This window comes from Mugil cephalus, chromosome 15 (genome assembly GCF_022458985.1).
Source record: "Mugil cephalus isolate CIBA_MC_2020 chromosome 15, CIBA_Mcephalus_1.1, whole genome shotgun sequence".
In the NCBI taxonomy this organism is placed as follows: Eukaryota; Metazoa; Chordata; class Actinopteri; order Mugiliformes; family Mugilidae; genus Mugil; species Mugil cephalus.
In genome coordinates this window covers 25,064,563-25,083,544 of record NC_061784.1, presented here as the reverse complement: position 1 = coordinate 25,083,544, position 18,982 = coordinate 25,064,563, and the positions used below count along the sequence as shown (strand labels likewise).

At 45.0% G+C, this 18,982-nt stretch overlaps 4 protein-coding genes across 5 annotated transcripts in view; 2 read left to right on the top strand and 2 right to left on the bottom strand.

The window, feature by feature from the left end:
* Positions 1-2,297, bottom strand: part of sra1 (steroid receptor RNA activator 1) — a 2,816-nt gene extending 519 nt beyond the window's left edge. Inside the window, exons 1-6 of the mRNA XM_047607642.1 lie at positions 1,688-2,297; positions 956-1,069; positions 792-878; positions 560-720; positions 384-492; positions 1-286 (exon numbers count right to left, since the gene is read on the bottom strand). The exon at positions 1-286 is cut by the window's left edge and continues 519 nt beyond it. Coding sequence (XP_047463598.1) covers positions 6-286; positions 384-492; positions 560-720; positions 792-878; positions 956-1,069; positions 1,688-1,712 — 777 coding nt within the window. The 5' untranslated portion in view covers positions 1,713-2,297 and the 3' untranslated portion in view covers positions 1-5. The remainder of the gene's footprint in view (positions 287-383; positions 493-559; positions 721-791; positions 879-955; positions 1,070-1,687) is intronic.
* Positions 2,298-2,974: 677 nt separating this feature from the next.
* Positions 2,975-10,825, top strand: apbb3 (amyloid beta (A4) precursor protein-binding, family B, member 3). Of its 2 annotated transcripts, XM_047607580.1 has the most exons (12): positions 2,976-3,205; positions 5,144-5,384; positions 5,495-5,543; positions 6,870-7,010; positions 7,092-7,219; positions 8,229-8,234; positions 8,323-8,437; positions 8,670-8,751; positions 8,855-8,938; positions 9,045-9,160; positions 9,463-9,642; positions 10,203-10,825. In XM_047607580.1, exons 1-12 carry the CDS (start codon positions 3,157-3,159, stop codon positions 10,455-10,457), a joined length of 1,446 nt encoding a protein of 481 aa, XP_047463536.1. In that variant the 5' UTR covers positions 2,976-3,156; the 3' UTR covers positions 10,458-10,825. The 2 variants fall into 2 exon arrangements, with proteins under 2 accessions (XP_047463537.1, XP_047463536.1); XM_047607581.1 differs by lacking the exon at positions 8,229-8,234 and having other exon boundaries at positions 2,975-3,205.
* Positions 10,826-11,623: 798 nt separating this feature from the next.
* On the top strand, positions 11,624-13,312 carry LOC125021571 (cysteine-rich and transmembrane domain-containing protein 1-like). Its single transcript, XM_047607685.1, has 5 exons — positions 11,624-11,713; positions 12,186-12,246; positions 12,438-12,484; positions 12,561-12,690; positions 13,055-13,312. Exons 2-5 carry the CDS (start codon positions 12,204-12,206, stop codon positions 13,171-13,173), a joined length of 339 nt encoding a protein of 112 aa, XP_047463641.1. The 5' UTR covers positions 11,624-11,713; positions 12,186-12,203; the 3' UTR covers positions 13,174-13,312.
* A 535-nt stretch (positions 13,313-13,847) lies between these two features.
* LOC125021654 (hepatitis A virus cellular receptor 1 homolog) lies at positions 13,848-15,635 on the bottom strand. The gene is made up of 4 exons (XM_047607776.1): positions 14,856-15,635; positions 14,240-14,581; positions 14,028-14,164; positions 13,848-13,949 (listed from the first exon to the last, which is right to left on the bottom strand). Exons 1-4 carry the CDS (start codon positions 14,902-14,904, stop codon positions 13,848-13,850), a joined length of 630 nt encoding a protein of 209 aa, XP_047463732.1. The 5' UTR covers positions 14,905-15,635.
* Between the last annotated feature and the right edge of the window lie 3,347 nt (positions 15,636-18,982).

Here is an 18,982-nt window from a genome sequence, read left to right as displayed (position 1 = left end):
GGAAGTCAGGACTGGAGGTCTGGGTCCTGGGCTGGTTCTACAGGGTCCTGGGCTGGTTCTACAGGGTCCTGGACTGGTTCTGCTGGGTCCTGGACTGGTTCTGCTGGGTCCTGGGATGGTTCTGCTGGGGTTTCCTGGAGTAGTCCGAGGAGCTCTGGACTCAGGTTCCGGGTCTCTGCGATGAGCCGCTTGACGCCGACCATCCATTGGCCGACTTCAGTCACATGATCCACCATCAGAGACCGATGGAGCTCATCAGCAGAGTCCCAGAGACCGGACTGGAGGTCTGAGGGGACAGGGGACAGACAGGGGGACACATGAGACAGACTGGAGGCCTGAGGGGACAGACAGGGGGACAGGGGACAGAGAGGTGGACAGGTTACCCAGAGACAGGGTGGCCATGCGTCTCCTGACAGGTAGGCTCAGTCTTCCTGTCCTCCAGCTGTCCTCCAGGAGGCGGAGCCTCTTTGCCACATCGTTACACACCTGAGCCTGGAGACATGTCAAGGGTTAAAGACAGGTCTCACCTGGACGGGGTCTCACCTGGACAGGGTCTTACCTGGACAGAGTGTCTGCAGGCCTCCAGGGCTCGATTCAGTGATGACATCACAGCCGCTACATCAGGCTCTCGCTCTGATTGGCCGGTGCTGGCCTCGCTCTGACTTCTGATTGGTCCCATGTGACGAGGGGGCGTGGCCAGGCCGCCAGGTGGAGGTCCAGCTGTGAAGATGTCATCAGTCGTTGTCATGACAACTTCCATTTTCTATTAATAAATAAAGTATGTTCCTTACCTGGGTTTGGAGGAGGCGTGGCTATACCACAAGGGGGCGGGGCCATAGGGTTAGCAATAGGAGGGGCTGTAAGTTGGGCATCTGGACCTGGGGACCAATCAGAGACCAGAGGTTAGAGGCAACATTCCATATTAGATGAGCTGATGCAGGCCCCTCCCCTGTACCTGCGGCCGGGGGCGGAGCTGCTCTCTTGTTCAGGGGGTTCCTCTTTGGTCCGCGGGCCATCTGGAGGCCGTAGGAGAACTGAGGGGGGTCGTTCCATCCCCGCTCCTGGTTACCTTGGCAACAGACACATTAATTAATATATTAATGACTAATGAATAGTTAATTAAAGGCTGAATGTGAACTTTAATTTGACCCATTAATGAGCTTCATGGAACCATTCAGTCACACCACAGAACTCTGAGTGGTCCGCCCCCCTGACCTGACCCGGTCCGGTTCTCCAGGGGTCTGGAGCTCACGGACTAGACCACAACCACGACTAGGATCAGGATCAGGATCAGGATCAGGACGTCTGGAACCTGTCAGCTAAAGTCCCACACCAAACTCCATAGACTATTTGACCGTTTTAAAATTCGGGAAACAATGACTCGTCACATTCAGGACCAGAAGCAGGACACATGATCAGGACCAGGACTGGTCCGTTCCGCCATAAAACTCTGTGGTTATAAGCCCGATATAAGCGTCTGTGTATGAACTAACACACAATTCACTTTAACACCGAATAAACTACGAAAGTTCTTGTCTTCAGGCTGTTTGACATTAACCTGGTGGACTTTAGAATGGAGTTCCGGTTTTGTTAGTTCACATAGTTCAGATAGTTTAGCAGTTATCTGTGGTTATTAGACATTAAATGAAGATTATTAACATTTTAATGAGTGAGGATCAAGACTGACCTGGTTTGACGTACATGTCTTCCATGTTGGATCGACAGTTTCTTCTGCTAACAGCTAACAGCTAACGGCTAAGCTAACCCGAGCTAAAACAACATTAAAGGTTAAACTTTGATTCAAGTCGACATGTAATTAGATCCTTTAAAACGTCCCGTGGTGTTTTACTTCTAACGCGGTGTTTAGCAGCAGGACGTCCCGACAGAAGTTCAAAATAAGACGACCACGTCCGCGTCAATGTATTTTAAATAAAATAAAACATAAAATTACACAAAGCTGCAGAAAACTGTCAAAAGAAAATACCTGATTGAAGATTATTCTTCTGCCCCTTTTCAGTTTTTTAGACAATTTTCTGCATTTATGTTGATTGGCATTGCTTTAGTTCCTTGGTTTTATTTTATTTGCATATAAAAAAAAATGATCTATTCTAATTTGCGTGAATAACAATATGAAGCAGTGAAACACTGAAATAATTTCCTGTAACATTTATGTGTAAGAAGAAGAAGAAACGCCGTTATAATAGCAATTATAACAAGAATTCGTCTTGTTCTCAATGTTGTTATTTTTTTTTTTACCGTTTATAACAACTTGAGGCTTTTACTCTGACAGGACAGATGCTGCCACTTCCTAAACTAAGCGTCTTGAGCTTCACGATTTCTCGGGCGTGAAAACATTTCCGGGCCACGTGGCCACGCAGAGTGTGACGCGATCACGTAGAGTGTGACGTGACAGAGCGTCAGGTTAGAAAACTGTAAAATGATGAAATGTTTTGGTTTGTGATTGAAGTCAGAGCCGAGTTAAAGAATCAGCTGATTAATATGTAATGATGCTAATTCTGAGTGAACAGTCTGTTGATTGATTTCTTCTGTGATCTGAGGTGAAATCTACAAATATGATCAGTACTTTTATACTCGCAAGTAGTTCCCACTTTCATGCAATCTTTTATTTATTGTACTGAAATGTCCTCCTCCCTCCCATCCTCCTCTTCTTCCTCCTCCCCCCTCCTCTTTCTACTCCTCCTCCTCCTCTTCCTCCTCTTCGTCCTCCTCTTTGTTGCCTTCATACAGTTGCTCCCGTGCCTGTATGGTTATGTCATGTCTGAGGGCAACAGATGTAAAATCACCAAATGAATGAATGAATGAATAAATAAATAAATAAATACAAACAAAACCAAATAAATAAAACACAACGTGAGTAAATGCAAATAAACAACTTGAAGATGAGCAGAGTTTTACAGTGAAGCTGGAGAGGGAGGGCAGTGATGACATCAGCAGGAGGAAGAGGAGGAAGAGGAGGAGGAGGACAAACAGCATCCTTCATCAGACAGAGAGGAGAGAGATACAGACGAGAGGAGGAGGAGGGGAAGGAGGAGAAGAAGAAGAAGAAGAGAGAGAAATAAAACAAAGAAGAAGAATTAGACTGATGTCTGACTTTAACATCTGTCCTCTGAGATCAGCTGACTGGAGGGCGGAGCCATGATGGGCAAGGACTACATGTTGGCCATCATCATCGTCAACTATGACGGTGAGACGCATGTAGCATGTAGCATGTAGCAGCCTGCAGCATCACCTCTTAGCTTTAGCCTGTGTTAGCATGATGTGCTGCATGTAGTGCCCTGCAGCATCACCTGTAAGGTTTAGCTTGTGTTAGTGTTAGCTTGTTTTAGCATTGTGTTAGCTTTAGCCTATATTAGCTTTTGCTTGTGTTAGCATCACCTGTTAGCTTTAGCCTGTGATAGCATGATATGCTGCATGTAACACCCTGCAGCATCAATTCTTAGCTTTAGCATTTGTTAGCGTTAGCCTGTGTTAGCATTATGTTAGCGTTAGCCTGTGTTAGCATTTTGTTAGCTTTAGCCTGTGTTATCATTATGTTAGCTTTGGTCTGTGTTAGCGTTAGCCTGTGTTAGCATTATGTTAGCTTTAGCCTGTGTTAGCATGATGAGGTGCTCCTGAAGGAGGTGCTGTATCCGGGGGACGTCCCCAGATGAACACAAATGAAATAATAAAACGTGGCTCATGTTTTTATAGCTAGCATGTTTAGAAAGACTCAAGAGGTCATGGTGCAAATGTTAGCTGTTAGCTAGCAAACTGTGAGATGAGACGTGTTACAGAACAATGATATAAGTCAGATAATAATAATTGATTAATAATAAATAAATAAGTTATTAAAGTCATTTTCACCGTCCTGAGCTTCATTATGATGAATAAAGTAATAATGTTTCTATCATTAACTGGAGCTTAGTGAGAAAACATTCAAATAAAACTCTGTAAATATGTGACTAATAGTAACTGAGCTTTAGTCGTTGACTTATTCATTAAATTCATGGAGGCTGTGAAGGTGAGTTTTGATGGGGGCGGAGCTTAACTCATGTCTAGTTTCAGAGCCTCTGATTGGTCGACTGGTCAAGGACGTTGTCTCCTCTAGCAACCGGACACTAGTGCTCATCTTCATCATCATCTTCATCATCACCTTCATCATCATCATCATCACCTTCATCATCACCTTCATCATCACCTTCATCACCTTCATCATCACCTTCATCATCATCATCTTCATCATCATCATCACCTTCATCTTCATCATCACCATCATCATCACCTTCATCATCACCTTCATCACCACCTTCATCATCATCATCATCACCTTCATCATCACCTTCATCATCACCATCATCATCATCATCATCATCATCATCATCATCTTCATCATCATCATCATCATCACCTTCATCATCTGTTCCTCTTCATCTTCTTCTAACTGCTTTCAGCTTTTCATCATTTTCCCTCTTCCTTTCTTCTCCTCCTCCTCCTCCTCCTCCTCCTCCTTCTTCTTCTTCCTCCTCCTCTTCCTCCTTCTTCTTCTTCCTCCTCCTCTTCCTCCTTCTTCTTCTTCCTCCTCCTCTTCCTCCTCCTCCTCCTCCTCCTCCTCCTCCATATTTTTCCAGACAGCTGATTGAATGTCACTGTAAAGAGGAAGTAGTTCAGTAACTATTCTAACAGATGTAGCTTTGAAATAGAAACCACTCGACAACACGGACAACAACAGAACATCACAGTAACACAATAACACAAACAACACAATAACACACTAACACAATAACACACTAACACAAACAACACAATAACACAAACAACACAATAACACACTAACACAATAACACACTAACACAAACAACACAATAACACAATAACACAAACAACACAATAACACACTAACACAATAACACACTAACACACTAACACAAACAACACACTAACACAATAACACAAACAACACAATAACACAATAACACAAACAACACACTAACACACTAACACACTAACGCAATAACACAATAACACACTAACAGACTAACAGACTAACACAAAGAGCAGCTCCAGACAGGTTGTTGTTGTTGTATCCGGCTGCAGTGACGGCCGCCGCCTGTGGGGGCGCTCACAGCTGTGTGTGTCCCTGCAGATAATATCTGGACGGACCAGAACCTGCTGCTGGACCCGGACCTTCCGTCCGGCTGGAGGACGATCAGAGACTCCACGGGGACGTATTACTGGCACGTCCCCACCGGCGCCACCCAGTGGCAGCACCCCCGCCTCACGGGGACGCCCCCCGACGTCCCCCTGAGCCAGGCCGGGCCGGGACGCTCAGCCTCTTCTTCTTCTGTGGTGTCTCAGCAGGAGGAGGACAGACCACCTGGGGACAGGTGAGACACTTCCTGTTTCCTCAGCAGTGACACACACACACACACACAGAGGCTGTTTGTGTGTTTGTGAGGACGTCCTGGGTCCATTAATGTAGTTTTGTTTCTGTCAGGACGTCCTGGATGGAGGACAACCTCAGACACCATGAGCCAGACGCCAAGGTAGGACACAACCACCACACAACAGCCACACAACACGACAACAACAACAACAACACAACCACCACACAACAGCAACACAACCACCACACAACAACAACAACAACAACAACACAACCATGACAACAACAACAACAACACAACCACCACACAACAACAACAACACAACCACCACACAACAACAACACAACAACAACAAACCACAACAACAACACCACACCACACACAACAAACAACACAACACACCATGACAACAACAACAACAACAACATCAACAACACAACCATGACAACAACCACAACACAACCATGACAACAACAACAACACAACCATGACAACGACAACAACAACACAACCACCACACAACAACAACAACACAACCATGACCACACAACAGCAACACAACCACCACACAACAACAACAACAACACAACCATGACAACAACAACAACAACAACAACACAACCACCACACAACAACCACACAACCATGACAACAACAACAACAACACAACCACCACACAACAGCAACACAACCACCACACAACAACAACAACACAACCATGACAACAACAACAACACAACCACCATACAACAACCACACAACCAACAACAACAACAACAACAACAACACAACCATGACAACAACAACAACACAACCATGACAACAACAACAACACAACCATGACAACGACAACAACAACACAATCACCACACAACAACACAACCATGACAACGACAACAACACAATCACCACACAACAACCACACAACCATGACAACAACAACAACACAACCATGACAACAACAACAACAACACAACCACCACACAACAACAACACAACCATGACAACAACAACAACAACACAACCATGACAACAATGTTGCTGTCAACACTGTTGTCATGGTTGTGTTGTTGTTGTCAGATTTTAATCTGCTCTAATCTCTCAACCACATTTAATCTGTGTCCTGGTTTCTGTCCAACAACATCTGGTAACCTCTGTCTCTGTCTCTGTCTCTGTCTGTCTCTGTCTCTGTCTCTGTCTCTGTCTCTGTCTGTGTCTGTGTCTGTCTCTGTCCCTGTCTCTGTCTGTCTCTGTCTCTGTCTCTGTCTGTGTCTGTCTCTGTCTCTGTCTCTGTCTCTGACTGTGTGTATGTCTGTCCCTGTCTCTGTCTCTGCCTCTGCCTCTGTCTCTGTCTCTGTCTCTGTCCCTGTCTCTGTCTCTGTCTCTGTCTGTGTCTGTGTCTGTGTCTGTCTCTGTCTCTGTCTCTGACTGTGTGTGTGTCTGTCTCTGTCTCTGTCCCTGTCTCTGTCTCTGTCCCTGTCTCAGTGTTTTGCAGTGCGGTCTCTGGGCTGGCTGCAGGTGGAGGAGGAGGACATGTCCCCCGGTCGTAGCAGTCTCGCTGTCAGTAACGTCATCCAGCAGCTGTCTCACCCCGAGCAGAGGGACAGGCTGGAGGCCTCTGGGGAGGTGAGACACCTGGAGACACCTGTCCACCTGTCCATCTATCCACCTGTCCACCTGTCCATCTGTCCATCTGTCCATCTGCAGGGTCAGGAGATGATGCTGGTCCTGAAGAAGGACACCTTGACTCTGCTGGACCCCTTAGACCACACCCCCCTCCACTGTCAGCCAATCGTCAACATCCGTGTCTGGGGGGTGGGCTGCAACAATGGAAGGTGAGCCAATCAGAGAGCAGGCTGTCAGGACCAATCACAGAGCTTCACCTTAATGAAAGACGTGTGCTGGGTTCCATGGCAACAGAGCTGAGGCTCATGGGAATCGTAGTGTTGAGAGATTCTCCTGTTGCCTCATTGAAACTGTTGAACATGCTAAGCTAGGCTAACAGATTCTCCCTGCTTCCAGTCCTTTTGCTAAGCTAAGCTAGGCTAAACTAGGCTATCCTAAGATAGGCCAAGCTAAAATAAGCTAAGCTACGCTAGATTAGACTAGGCAAAGCTAGGCTAGGTTTGGCTAGGCTAGGTTTGGCTAGGCAAAGTAAAGCAAAGCAAAACTAGGTAAGGTCACGCCAAGTTATGCTAAGCTAGGCTAAGCCAGGCTAGGCTAGGTTAAGCTAAGATATGCTAAGATAAGCTAGGCTAAACTAAACAAAGCTAGGCTAAACTAAGTTAAGTTAGGCTAAGTTAGGCTAAACTAGGCTAGGCGAAGCTAGGATAAGCTAAGATACGCTAAGCTAAGTTAGTATGCTAAGATAAGCTAGGCTAAACTAAACAAAGCTAGGCTAAACTAAGTTAAGTTAGGCTAAGCTAGGCTAGGCTAAGCTAGGCTAAGCTAAGATACGCTAAACTAAGCTAGGCTAAACTAAACAAAGCTAGGCTAAACTAAGTTAAGTTAGGCTAAGCTAGGCTAGGCTAAGCTAGGCTAAGCTAAGATACGCTAAACTAAGCTAGGCTAAACTAAACAAAGCTAGGCTAAACTAGGTTAAGTTAGGCTAAGATAGGCTAGGCTAAGCTAGGCTAAGCTAAGATACGCTAAACTAAGCTAGGCTAAACTAAACAAAGCTAGGCTAAACTAAGTTAAGTTAGGCTAAGCTAGGCTAGGCTCTGCCAGCTCTCTCCTTCCTGCATGCTGAGACATTAAACTCACCTTTCAGTTTGTTTACCTTCCTGTTACGCTAACACTCTCACTCTCTCTGTTTCTTTGCCACGCCCCCTCACACCTGGGCAGGGACAGGTAAACCTTTGGCCACGCCTCCTTTCCAGCCTCCTCTTGACCTGTGTCACGTGTTGACGTCAGTTGTGTTTGTTTGTGTTGTGTTCAGGGACTTTGCCTTCGTAGCTGGGGACAAGGACAGCTGCGTCCTCAAGTGTCACGTGTTTCGTTGCAATGCTCCGGCCAAAGCCATCGCCACGGCGCTGCACGAGATGTGCTCCAAGGTTAGCCACGCCCCCACCTTAGCTTAGCCTGTTAGCTACTACTTATCCTTCTACCTTCTTACGAGATGTGCTCCAAGGTTAGCCACGTCTTATAGCCTGTTTACTACACTATCTACTTTACGAGATGTGCTCCAAGGTTAGCCACGTCTGTTAGCTGTTAGCTACCACTACTACTTATGCTACTACTACTGTTAGCCTGTTAGCATGCTATGCTACATGTGTTGTTGCGTAGATGATGTCTGAAAAGGCGCTGATGAGGCCGTCCCGTTCTCTGACCATGGAGAGCATCTCACCTGAAGACCTGCCCAGACAAGGTGAGTCCGCCGTGGTCCATCAGCTCCTCCTCCTGCTCCTCCTCCTCCTGCTCCTCCTCCTGCTCCTCCCCTCATCATCCTCCTCCTCGTTCTTGTTTTTCAGTGGACTTCCTGGAGGCCGTGAGGCAGCAGGTCCACAAGTTCGAGGTCCAGTACATCGGAAGCCTCCCGGTGTCCAGAGCCATGGGTACCACCACCTCACCTCCATGTTATATTATATTATGTTATGTTATGTTATGTTATATTATATTATATTATATTATATTATATTTATGTTTTGTTGTATCGTGCAGGGATGGAGGTGCTGAACAGAGCCATTGAAAGCATCATGAACTCCAGAGACAGAGACGAGTGGGAGGAGGCGGTGATTCACGTCACTGATACGGTCCTGTCTCTGTGGAAAGGAGCGGTACTCCTCCTCCTCTCCTCCTCTCATATATCCTCCTCCTCTCCTCCTCCTCACATATCCTCCTCCTCCTCCTCTCATATATCCTCCTCCTCTCCTCCTCCTCACATATCCTCCTCCTCCTCCTCTCATATATCCTCCTCCTCTCCTCCTCCTCACATATCCTCCTCCTCTCCTCCTCTCATATATCCTCCTCCTCCTCCTCTCATATATCCTCCTCCTCTCCTCCTCCTCATATATCCTCCTCCTCCTCCTCACATATCCTCCTCCTCCTCACCTCCTCTGCTGTTCTCCTGCTCTGATAGGAGGGGGAGGAGCCCTGCTGGGAGTGCCAGGTTCGCTTCCTCACCTTTCTGGGCGTCGGCCATGACAGTCACACCTTCGCCGTCATCGTGGACGGAGGAACGCAGCAGTTCCAGTGTCACGTCTTCTGGTGTGAACCTCACGCTGGGATCCTGTCTGAGGCCGTCCAGGCCGCCTGTATGGTGAGGACACCTCCTGGACCCGGTCCTCCTCCTGGACCCGGTCCTCCTCCTGGACCCGGTCCAACTCCTGGACCAGGTCCTACTCCCACTACTTCTACTACCTCTTCTTCTTCTTCTTCTTCTTCTTCTTCCTGTCGGATGTTGCTGGTTATGAGGCAGCTGTTGGAAACTTATTTATTAAATGAGGATTTAATGAAAACACAATGTGACATGAACACAGGAGAAAACAGATCAGACATGAAGATAAAACAGCAGAGAACACAGGAGGAGACAGTAAAGAGGACACAGGTGAAACTAATGGGCGGAGCCACAAGGAGAAACCAGGAAGTAACACTAGACAGGAAACCAATGAACTTAACAAAATAAATAGAACAGGAAACTGAAAACATGTTAATGGGAAATGACTCAGACACAGAATCATGTCACTTCTTCTTCTTCTTCTTCTTCTTCTTCTTCTTCTTCTACCTCATTCTACCTCCTCCTCCTCTTCTCCTCCTCTTCTCCTCCTCCTCCTCTGCTGCCCCCTGCTGGTCTTCTTTCTAACAGTCTTTCTCCATCAGGTCCAGTACCAGAAGTGTCTCGTGGCTCAGACTCCTCCTCCGAGGTCCAAATCGTGGCGAGCGACCCCGTCGAAGGTCAAACGGGCCAACTCCATGGACGCCGCCGCCTTCCCGCCCCTCACGTCACGTCACCATGGCAGCGGTGGCGGCGTCGTGATGGCGCCGAGGATGGTGAAGGGGAGCGGCAGCGGCGTGAGGAAGGGCATGATGGCGTTCTTTGAAACGTTCCGCAGCAAACAGGCCGCCACCTCCTAGTGCTGGGGGCGGGGCCTCCAGAGGTCCAACACTTCCATAGGTCCTGACCAGTCAGCTGATGGACGGGGGCGGACTCCTCAGTGACCAGTAGTACGATTAAAGACCAAGAAGAAGAAGAAATGGCAGCGCCACGCAGTCTCCTGCTTCAGTCAAGATGGCCGACTCTCCAGCCGCCGCCTTATTGGCCGAAGCACATGTAAATAGGAGCTGTGCTGCGTTCATGTCAGTAGGAAATAAGAGCTCAGCTGCTCAGTTTGTTTATCTGCAATAAATCCTTTGGTACCGAACCAGTCAGTGATGTCATGTACAAACAAACAATAAACAACAAACAAACGACGACAAACGACAACAAACAAATAACAAACGACAACCAATAAACAACAAACAAACGACAACAAACAACGACAAATGGCGACAAACAAATAACAAACGACAACCAATAAACAACAAACAAATGACAACAACAACACACAAATAACAAACGACAGCAAAAAATGATAAATGACAACGACAACAAATGACAACAATCAAACAACAAATAATAAAAGTCTTTGAAGTCACTCTCGTTCGTTTCTTCTTATTTTTGTGTCCTGTTAATATTTAGTTTTGTAAATAAATAAATAAAAAGTTTATGATTCCATCAGAGTGAGTCAACTTTAAAATAAATCATCAAATTTACTGATTATTGTTTGTTAGTCGTGTATTTACTATATCACGTATAATATGAGTCAGTTGTTACTGGTGTTTGTGTCGTGATCAGATTCAACATGAACGTTTTCTTCAGACGGATGTTCAGGTTTTAGGTTCAGGTTCTGGTTCAGGTTCAGGTTCTGGTTCAGGTTCAGGCTCTGGTTCTGGTTCAGGTTCAGGTTCAGGTTCAGGTTCTGGTTTTGGGGGTTTCTAGACAGGTTTTGAATTAGTTTTATTATTGATGCTATAGAAATAAAAGTGAATTGAATGGAGTTGCCATGGAGACCGATCATGTCTCCATGGTTTGATGTTTGTGTGATGAAAAGTTTTGAAGAGTTTATAGGTGAATTCAGCTGATCAGTGAAACACAGCGTCAACTCTCTAGAGATGAACAAAACGAAAGGGGAAAAGAGGAGGAGGAGGAGGAGGTGGAGGAGGTGGTGGAGGAGGAGGAGGAGGAGGCGGAGGAGGCGGTCCTCAGTCCTCAGTCCTCATCCTGTCCCGGCCGTTGTCTCGTGTCACACTCGTCCACAGAGTTCATCTTGAACATCTTCTTTCTGCTGCAGGTGAGTTCAGTCTCTCCCACCAGACTCCATTACAAAAACACACCGTTTAAGAACAGTTTTAGTTTTGACTCTTCACAGGCAGATGTTTCTGAAAGTGTCTAAATCTTAAGACTCTGGAGTTTGGCATTTTAAAATAGAGACAAATTAAAGAAATTATTTATGTTTTTATGTAAAACATGTAACGTGACCCTAAACTAAAGCTGATAGAATGATGAATGAAGTTAGCTTTGACTGAAAACTTCAGAAAGTTTTTTATTCTGTTTCAACGTGTTTATTTGTCTCGGGCGAGACATTCTCGGCCTGTGTCCCAGCCCGGTTGCCACGGAGACATGTAAATGAGATTAGACCTGGAATGAAGTCAGATGACCAGAAATTAGACGGGTCCCTGACAGAGACTATTGACAGCAGAGTCACATGTTCACTAAGGTCGTGATCAGCTGATTGCTGATGACTGTGAATGTTCTTTTCATAGAGTCCGTCCAGATTCCAGATGAGTGAGCAGCCGCCTCCGTATCGTCCTCTTTACCCTTCAGGTTCGTCACTGATTTTATTAAATTACAATATAACAGTGGCAGTCGTGTAGTACCTGCGCCCACCAGCAGGAGTGCTCTGCTCTTCCTGTAGAGCAGTGCAGCCTCCAGCCACTAGGGGGGGCTCTACTTTGTCATGGTCCATGTTTATTTACTGTGGATGTGATCATGTGACCTGAGGTTGTTTCTTTCAGCTCTCAGCTCGCAGCCCGCCACCTTCCCAGGTTTTCCTCCGTATCAGGTACCCAGCATGCACTGCAGCTCCAGATAATAACCTGAGCATCAGTGTTGCCGCGGTAACCCTGTCTCCTCCACAGGTCTTCAATCAGAACTACACAGACTCCTTCTACCCTGGAGCTCCTGCTCAGCCCAGCTACCAGAGCGGCCATGACGGGGGCCTCGGGGGCCACGGGGGCCTCGGGGGCCACTACCCTCCAAAACACACAAGTAGCTCCAAACAACACGTGTCATATTGATTGCTGTGTTGCTGTGTTTTTGTGTTGCTGATTGCTCTGTTGCTCTATTGCTGTGTTGCTGTGTTGCTGATTGCTCTATTGCTGTGTTGTTGTGTTGCTGTATTGCTGATTGCTCTATTGCTGTGTTGTTGTGTTGCTGTGTTGCTCTATTGCTCTATTGCTGTGTTGTTGTGTTGTTGTGTTGCTGATTGCTCTATTGCTGTGTTGCAGTGTTGTTGTGTTGCTGATTGCTCTATTGCTCTATTGCTGTGTTGCTGTGTTGCTGTGTTGCTGATTGCTCTATTGCTGTGTTGCTGTGTTGCTGATTGCTCTATTGCTGTGTTGCTGTGTTGCAGTGTTGGTCATGCAGCCTCACCAGGATCAACCCGATGGGCGGAGCTCTTGTCTGAAACTCTGCTCGGCTGCTCTCTGCTGTTGTTGCCTCTACGACCTGTTGACGTCCCACTTCAGATGACCTCTGAACTCTGACCTCTGACCTCCAGCCTGGTCAGGGCTCCCATCATGCAGCGGGGCAACACAGTCTTTAACAACAAGCTTCAATTAAAAGTTGCTCTATCACTTCGATGTCAAATAAAACATTAACTGTACTGTGATATCCTGAGTGTTTCTTCTTCTTCTCTTTGGACGTGTGCTCTGACACAACTGGTGTGATTTTTAATGACATTGTCAAATAAATCAAATCAAAAAATCAGTAATCAACAAAAGAATATTATTTTTATTCAAACTCAAAGGGAAAATAAACCAATCAAAAGACAAGAGGAGATGTTCAGGTCTCCTCTGATTGGTCCAGTCCATGCCGACCATGTCCCCCCTACCAAAAACCAAACAAAAAAAAATTAAACAAAACAAACAACCAACCAACCAACCAACAAACAACAACCAACCAACCAACCAACCAACCAACAACCAACCAACCAACAACCATCAACCAACCAACCAACCAACCAACCAACCAACCAACCAACCACCAACCATCAACCAACACCAACCAACCACCAACCAAAACAACCAACAACCAACCACACAACCACCAACACCACCAAACAAACCAACATCAACTCAAACAAACAACCAACCAACCAAACAACCAACCAACCAACAACCAACCAACCAACCATCCAACAAGCATCACGTTGACTGACCGTTGACAGCAGCACCCGTCAGAGCTGTGACGATGATGAGGAAGATGCAGGAAACTTTCACGGAGTTTCCAATGATGATGACGGACGTCTGTCAATCAACAAACAAACTTCTAGACAATAAATGTGACTGAGGATGAGAGAAAAAAAATAAAAAAATAAAAATCACCTCTTGCTCTGGAGCCGGCGTTGTCATGGATACTGTAGCTGTGCTAGGTGTGACATCACTTCCTTTTGACATGGTGACATCACTTCCTTTTGACATGGTGACATCACTTCCTTTTGGCGTGGTGACATCACTTCTGGCTAAGAGAGAGATTTTCAGAGTAAGAGCTCAGACCAGTGAGTTGCTTGGTTGAAGTGAATGAATCAGATTCTCACCTGTGTCCACCCTCAGGTCCGTGTGATGTTTCTCATCATTAAACGGTCCAGGTATCATCAGTCTACATCCATATCTCCCAGAGTCGTCTTCAGAGACGTTTTCTATGGTCAGAGAAACGTCTCCTCGGTCCAGTCGACCCTTCAGCTGATACCTGCTGGAAGCTCTTTCTGTCACTTTATATCCATCTGTGTAGATCAGCTGATCTTTGCAACCTCTGGTTGGTAAATCTCCTCGACCCCAACAAACTCTCAGAGCTCCATGTCTCTTTATATCATAGCTACAGGTCAGAGTGACGTCTGAACCAGATGGAACAACAACAACTCTGCTGCTGCACAGAGACACTGGAGACAGAAGAAGAAATCAAATCATGCTATGCTAATGTTAGCCGGCTCTATAATGAAACAGGAAATGTCTGAACCACAGTCTCATCACATCAATGGAAACATGGACTCTGATTTAACTCGGACATGGAACATTGGTTCATTTTAGAAACTAAAATATTTGATGACTTTCAGGATGTTTGTTTTTAAGACTTATTTAAATGTTTCCTCCATTAATGAGAAGAGTTCATGTGTTCATTCAGGTTTGAATAAAGTCTTGAAATGTTCTCGATACCTGTGATGATCAGCAGCAGCATCCAGTCCCAGCAGCTCAGTGTCGACATCTTTACACTTCCTCTCTGCTCTCGTGGTTTTGTGGTTCTGTTAAAGGCATCGATTCTAGATGAAAATGGACGTCAGAGTTTCCTGAAGCTTGGACCGACCCTCTGAGAACTAGGCCTCATTTCAGACCACGGGTCTCATCGCTTCACAACATATGTACACAGTGAATAAAGGAAATGAATATTTACACACATGTTGTCTGGTTTAATCGGGTTAAATTCAAATGAACAACAAGTCCAAAGGAGACGAGGAGATGGAGTCTTCATTCAGTGTCAGTGTCAGCACCTCCTCCTCCTCCTCCTCCTCCTCCTCCTCCTGGTGGCTCCTCCTCCTCCTCCTCCTCCTCAGCTTCATGGCTCATCACCTACTTTTAAAGTCAAGGGTTGAACCATTTCCAGCAGACGGGAGGCAACACGTCATAGTTAGTGTTGATAAAGTATGTAGATATGTTAATGAGTCTGTGGATTCATGTCAGTAATTATAGTTGGTGTCATTAGATATTATTCCCTGTAATTAGACCATAAATATAAAAGCAGCTTCCTGCCTGGTGATGATGTCAGTTCTAATTATTTGTGTCTCACTGGTAATAAACAGACGTCCCATTGGACTGAAATCTGTCTCACACATCAGCTGACCGACGTCAACAAAGAGGTTTGATAAGAGATAGAAGCCACTGATTCCTCTTCTTAATGATGGTGATGATGATGATGAAGATGATGATGAAGATGAAGGTGATGATGATGAAGATGATAAAGATGAAGATGATGATGAGGAAGATGAAGATGATGATGATGATGATGAAGATGATGATGATGATGAAGATGATGAAGGTGATGATGATGATGATGAAGATGAAGATGATGATGATGAAGATGATGAAGATGAAGGTGATGATGATGATGAAGATGATGAAGATGATGAAGATGAAGATGATGATGATGATGATGATGATGATGATGATGAAGGTGATGATGATGATGATGAAGATGAAGATGATGATGATGAAGATGATGAAGATGAAGGTGATGATGATGATGAAGATGATGAAGGTGATGATGATGATGATGATGATGATGATGATGATGAAGGTGATGATGATGATGATGAAGATGATGATGATGATGATGAAGATGATGAAGATGAAGGTGATGATGATGAAGGTGATGATGAAGGTGATGATGATGATGAAGGTGATGATGAAGATGATTCCAGGAAATCAAACTCACTTTATCAATTTATAATTTAAGTGTCAAACACAGAATCTGGTCCTCGTCTCTGGAGACAACAGCCGTCTCCAGTTGCTATGGTAACCGTCATATAGCTAGCTCTGCTTCTTCTGGCATGTTACATTTTGCACATAGTACTGTTCATGTTGATACTCACGGCGTGTACTATACACACATGCATAGATGTACATATAGATGTATATTCTGTTTTTAAACATATATTTATGTTGGACAGTTTTTATATTCTTTTTTCATGCGTTATATTTCTATGCTCATAGTGATATAGAGTCATAGAGTCATAGAGTCATAATCTCACAGAGTCATAGAGTCATAGTGTCATAGTGATATAGAGTCATAGAGTCATAGTGTCATAGAGTCATAGTGATATAGAGTCATAGAGTCATAGAGTCATAGAGTCAAAATGTCACAGAGTCATAGAGTCATAGAGTCATAGTGTCATAGTGTCATAGAGTCATAGAGTCATAAAGTCATAGAGTCATAGTGTCATAGTGTCATAGAGTCATAGAGTCATAAAGTCATAGAGTCACAGTGTCATAGAGTCAAAATGTCACAGAGTCATAGTGTCATAGAGTCATAGTGATATAGAGTCATAGAGTCATAATGTCACAGAGTCATAGTGTCATAGAGTCACAGAGTCATAGTGATATAGAGTCACAGAGTCATAGAGTCATAGAGTCATAGTGATATAGAGTCATAGAGTCATAATGTCACAGAGTCATAGTGTCATAGAGTCACAGAGTCACAGAGTCATAGAGTCATAGAGTCATAGTGATATAGAGTCATAGAGTCACAGAGTCATAGAGTCAAAATGTCACAGAGTCATAGTGTCATAGAGTCACAGAGTCATAGAGTCACAGAGTCATAATGTCACAGAGTCATAGAGTCATAGAGTCACACAGTCATAGAGTCATAGAGGTTGGTTGCTGTGTTGCTAGTTGCTGATTGCTGTGTTATTGTGTTGCTGATTGTTGTGTTGCTTCGTTGCTGTGTTGCTGTGTTGTTGTGTTGTTGGTTGTTGTGTTGCTGTGTTGCTGTGTTGTTGTGTTGCTGTGTTGTTGTGTTGTTGTGTTGTTGTGTTGCTGGTTGTTGGTTGTTGTGTTGCTGGTTGCTGTGTTGCTGTGTTGTTGTGTTGTTGTGTTGCTGATTGTTGTGTTGCTTCGTTGCTGTGTTGCTGTGTTGTTGTGTTGTTGTGTTGCTGTGTTGCTGTGTTGTTGTGTTGTTGGTTGTTGTGTTGCTGTGTTGCTGTGTTGTTGTGTTGTTGTGTTGTTGATTGTTGTGTTGTTGTGTTGCTGTGTTGTTGTGTTGTTGTGTTGCTGTGTTGCTGGTTGTTGTGTTGCTGTGTTGTTGGTTGTTGTGTTGTTGTGTTGCTGTGTTGCTGGTTGCTGTGTTGCTGTGTTGTTGATTGTTGTGTTGCTGTGTTGTTGTGTTGTTGTGTTGCTGTGTTGTTATGTTGTTGGTTGTTGTGTTGCTGGTTGTTGGTTGTTGTGTTGCTGTGTTGCTGGTTGCTGTGTTGTTGTGTTGCTGTGTTGTTGTGTTGTTGATTGTTGTGTTGTTGTGTTGTTGTTTTGCTGTGTTGTTGTGTTGTTGTGTTGCTGGTTACTGTGTTGCTGTGTTGTTGATTGTTGTGTTGTTGTGTTGTTGGTTGTTGTGTTGCTGGTTGTTGGTTGTTGTGTTGCTGGTTGCTGTGTTGCTGTGTTGTTGTGTTGTTGTGTTGCTGATTGTTGTGTTGCTTCGTTGCTGTGTTGCTGTGTTGTTGTGTTGTTGTGTTGCTGTGTTGTTGTGTTGTTGGTTGTTGTGTTGCTGTGTTGCTGTGTTGTTGTGTTGTTGTGTTGTTGTGTTGTTGATTGTTGTGTTGTTGTGTTGCTGTGTTGTTGTGTTGTTGTGTTGCTGTGTTGCTGGTTGTTGTGTTGCTGTGTTGTTGGTTGTTGTGTTGTTGTGTTGCTGTGTTGCTGGTTGCTGTGTTGCTGTGTTGTTGATTGTTGTGTTGCTGTGTTGTTGTGTTGTTGTGTTGTTGTGTTGCTGTGTTGTTATGTTGTTGGTTGTTGTGTTGCTGGTTGTTGGTTGTTGTGTTGCTGGTTGCTGTGTTGTTGGTTGTTGTGTTGTTGTGTTGTTGTGTTGATGTGTTGCTGTGTTGCTGGTTGCTGTGTTGTTGTGTTGTTGGTTGTTGTGTTGCTGTGTTGCTGGTTGCTGTGTTGTTCTATTGCTGTGATGCTGGTTGCTGTGTTGCTGGTTGTTGTGTTGCTGTGTTGTTGGTTGCTGTGTTGTTGTGTTGTTGTTTTGCTGTGTTGCTGTGTTGCTGGTTGCTGTGTTGCTGTGATGCTGGTTGCTGTGTTGCTGGTTGCTGTGTTGTTGATTGTTGTGTTGTTGTGTTGCTGTGTTGTTGTGTTGTTGTTTTGCTGTGTTGTTGTGTTGTTGTGTTGTTGTGTTGCTGTGTTGCTGGTTGCTGTGTTGTTCTATTGCTGTGATGCTGGTTGCTGTGTTGCTGGTTGTTGTGTTGCTGTGTTGTTGTGTTGCTGTGTTGTTGGTTGCTGTGTTGTTGTGTTGCTGTGTTGCTGTGTTGCTGGTTGCTGTGTTGCTGTGATGCTGGTTGCTGTGTTGCTGGTTGCTGTGTTGTTGATTGTTGTGTTGTTGTGTTGCTGTGTTGTTGTGTTGTTGTTTTGCTGTGTTGTTGTGTTGTTGTGTTGTTGTGTTGCTGTGTTGCTGGTTGCTGTGTTGTTGTGTTGCTGTGTTGCTGGTTGTTGTGTTGTTGTGTTGTTGTGTTGTTGTGTTGTTGTGTTGCTGGTTGCTGTGTTGTTGTGTTGTTGTGTTGTTGTGTTGCTGTGTTGCTGGTTGC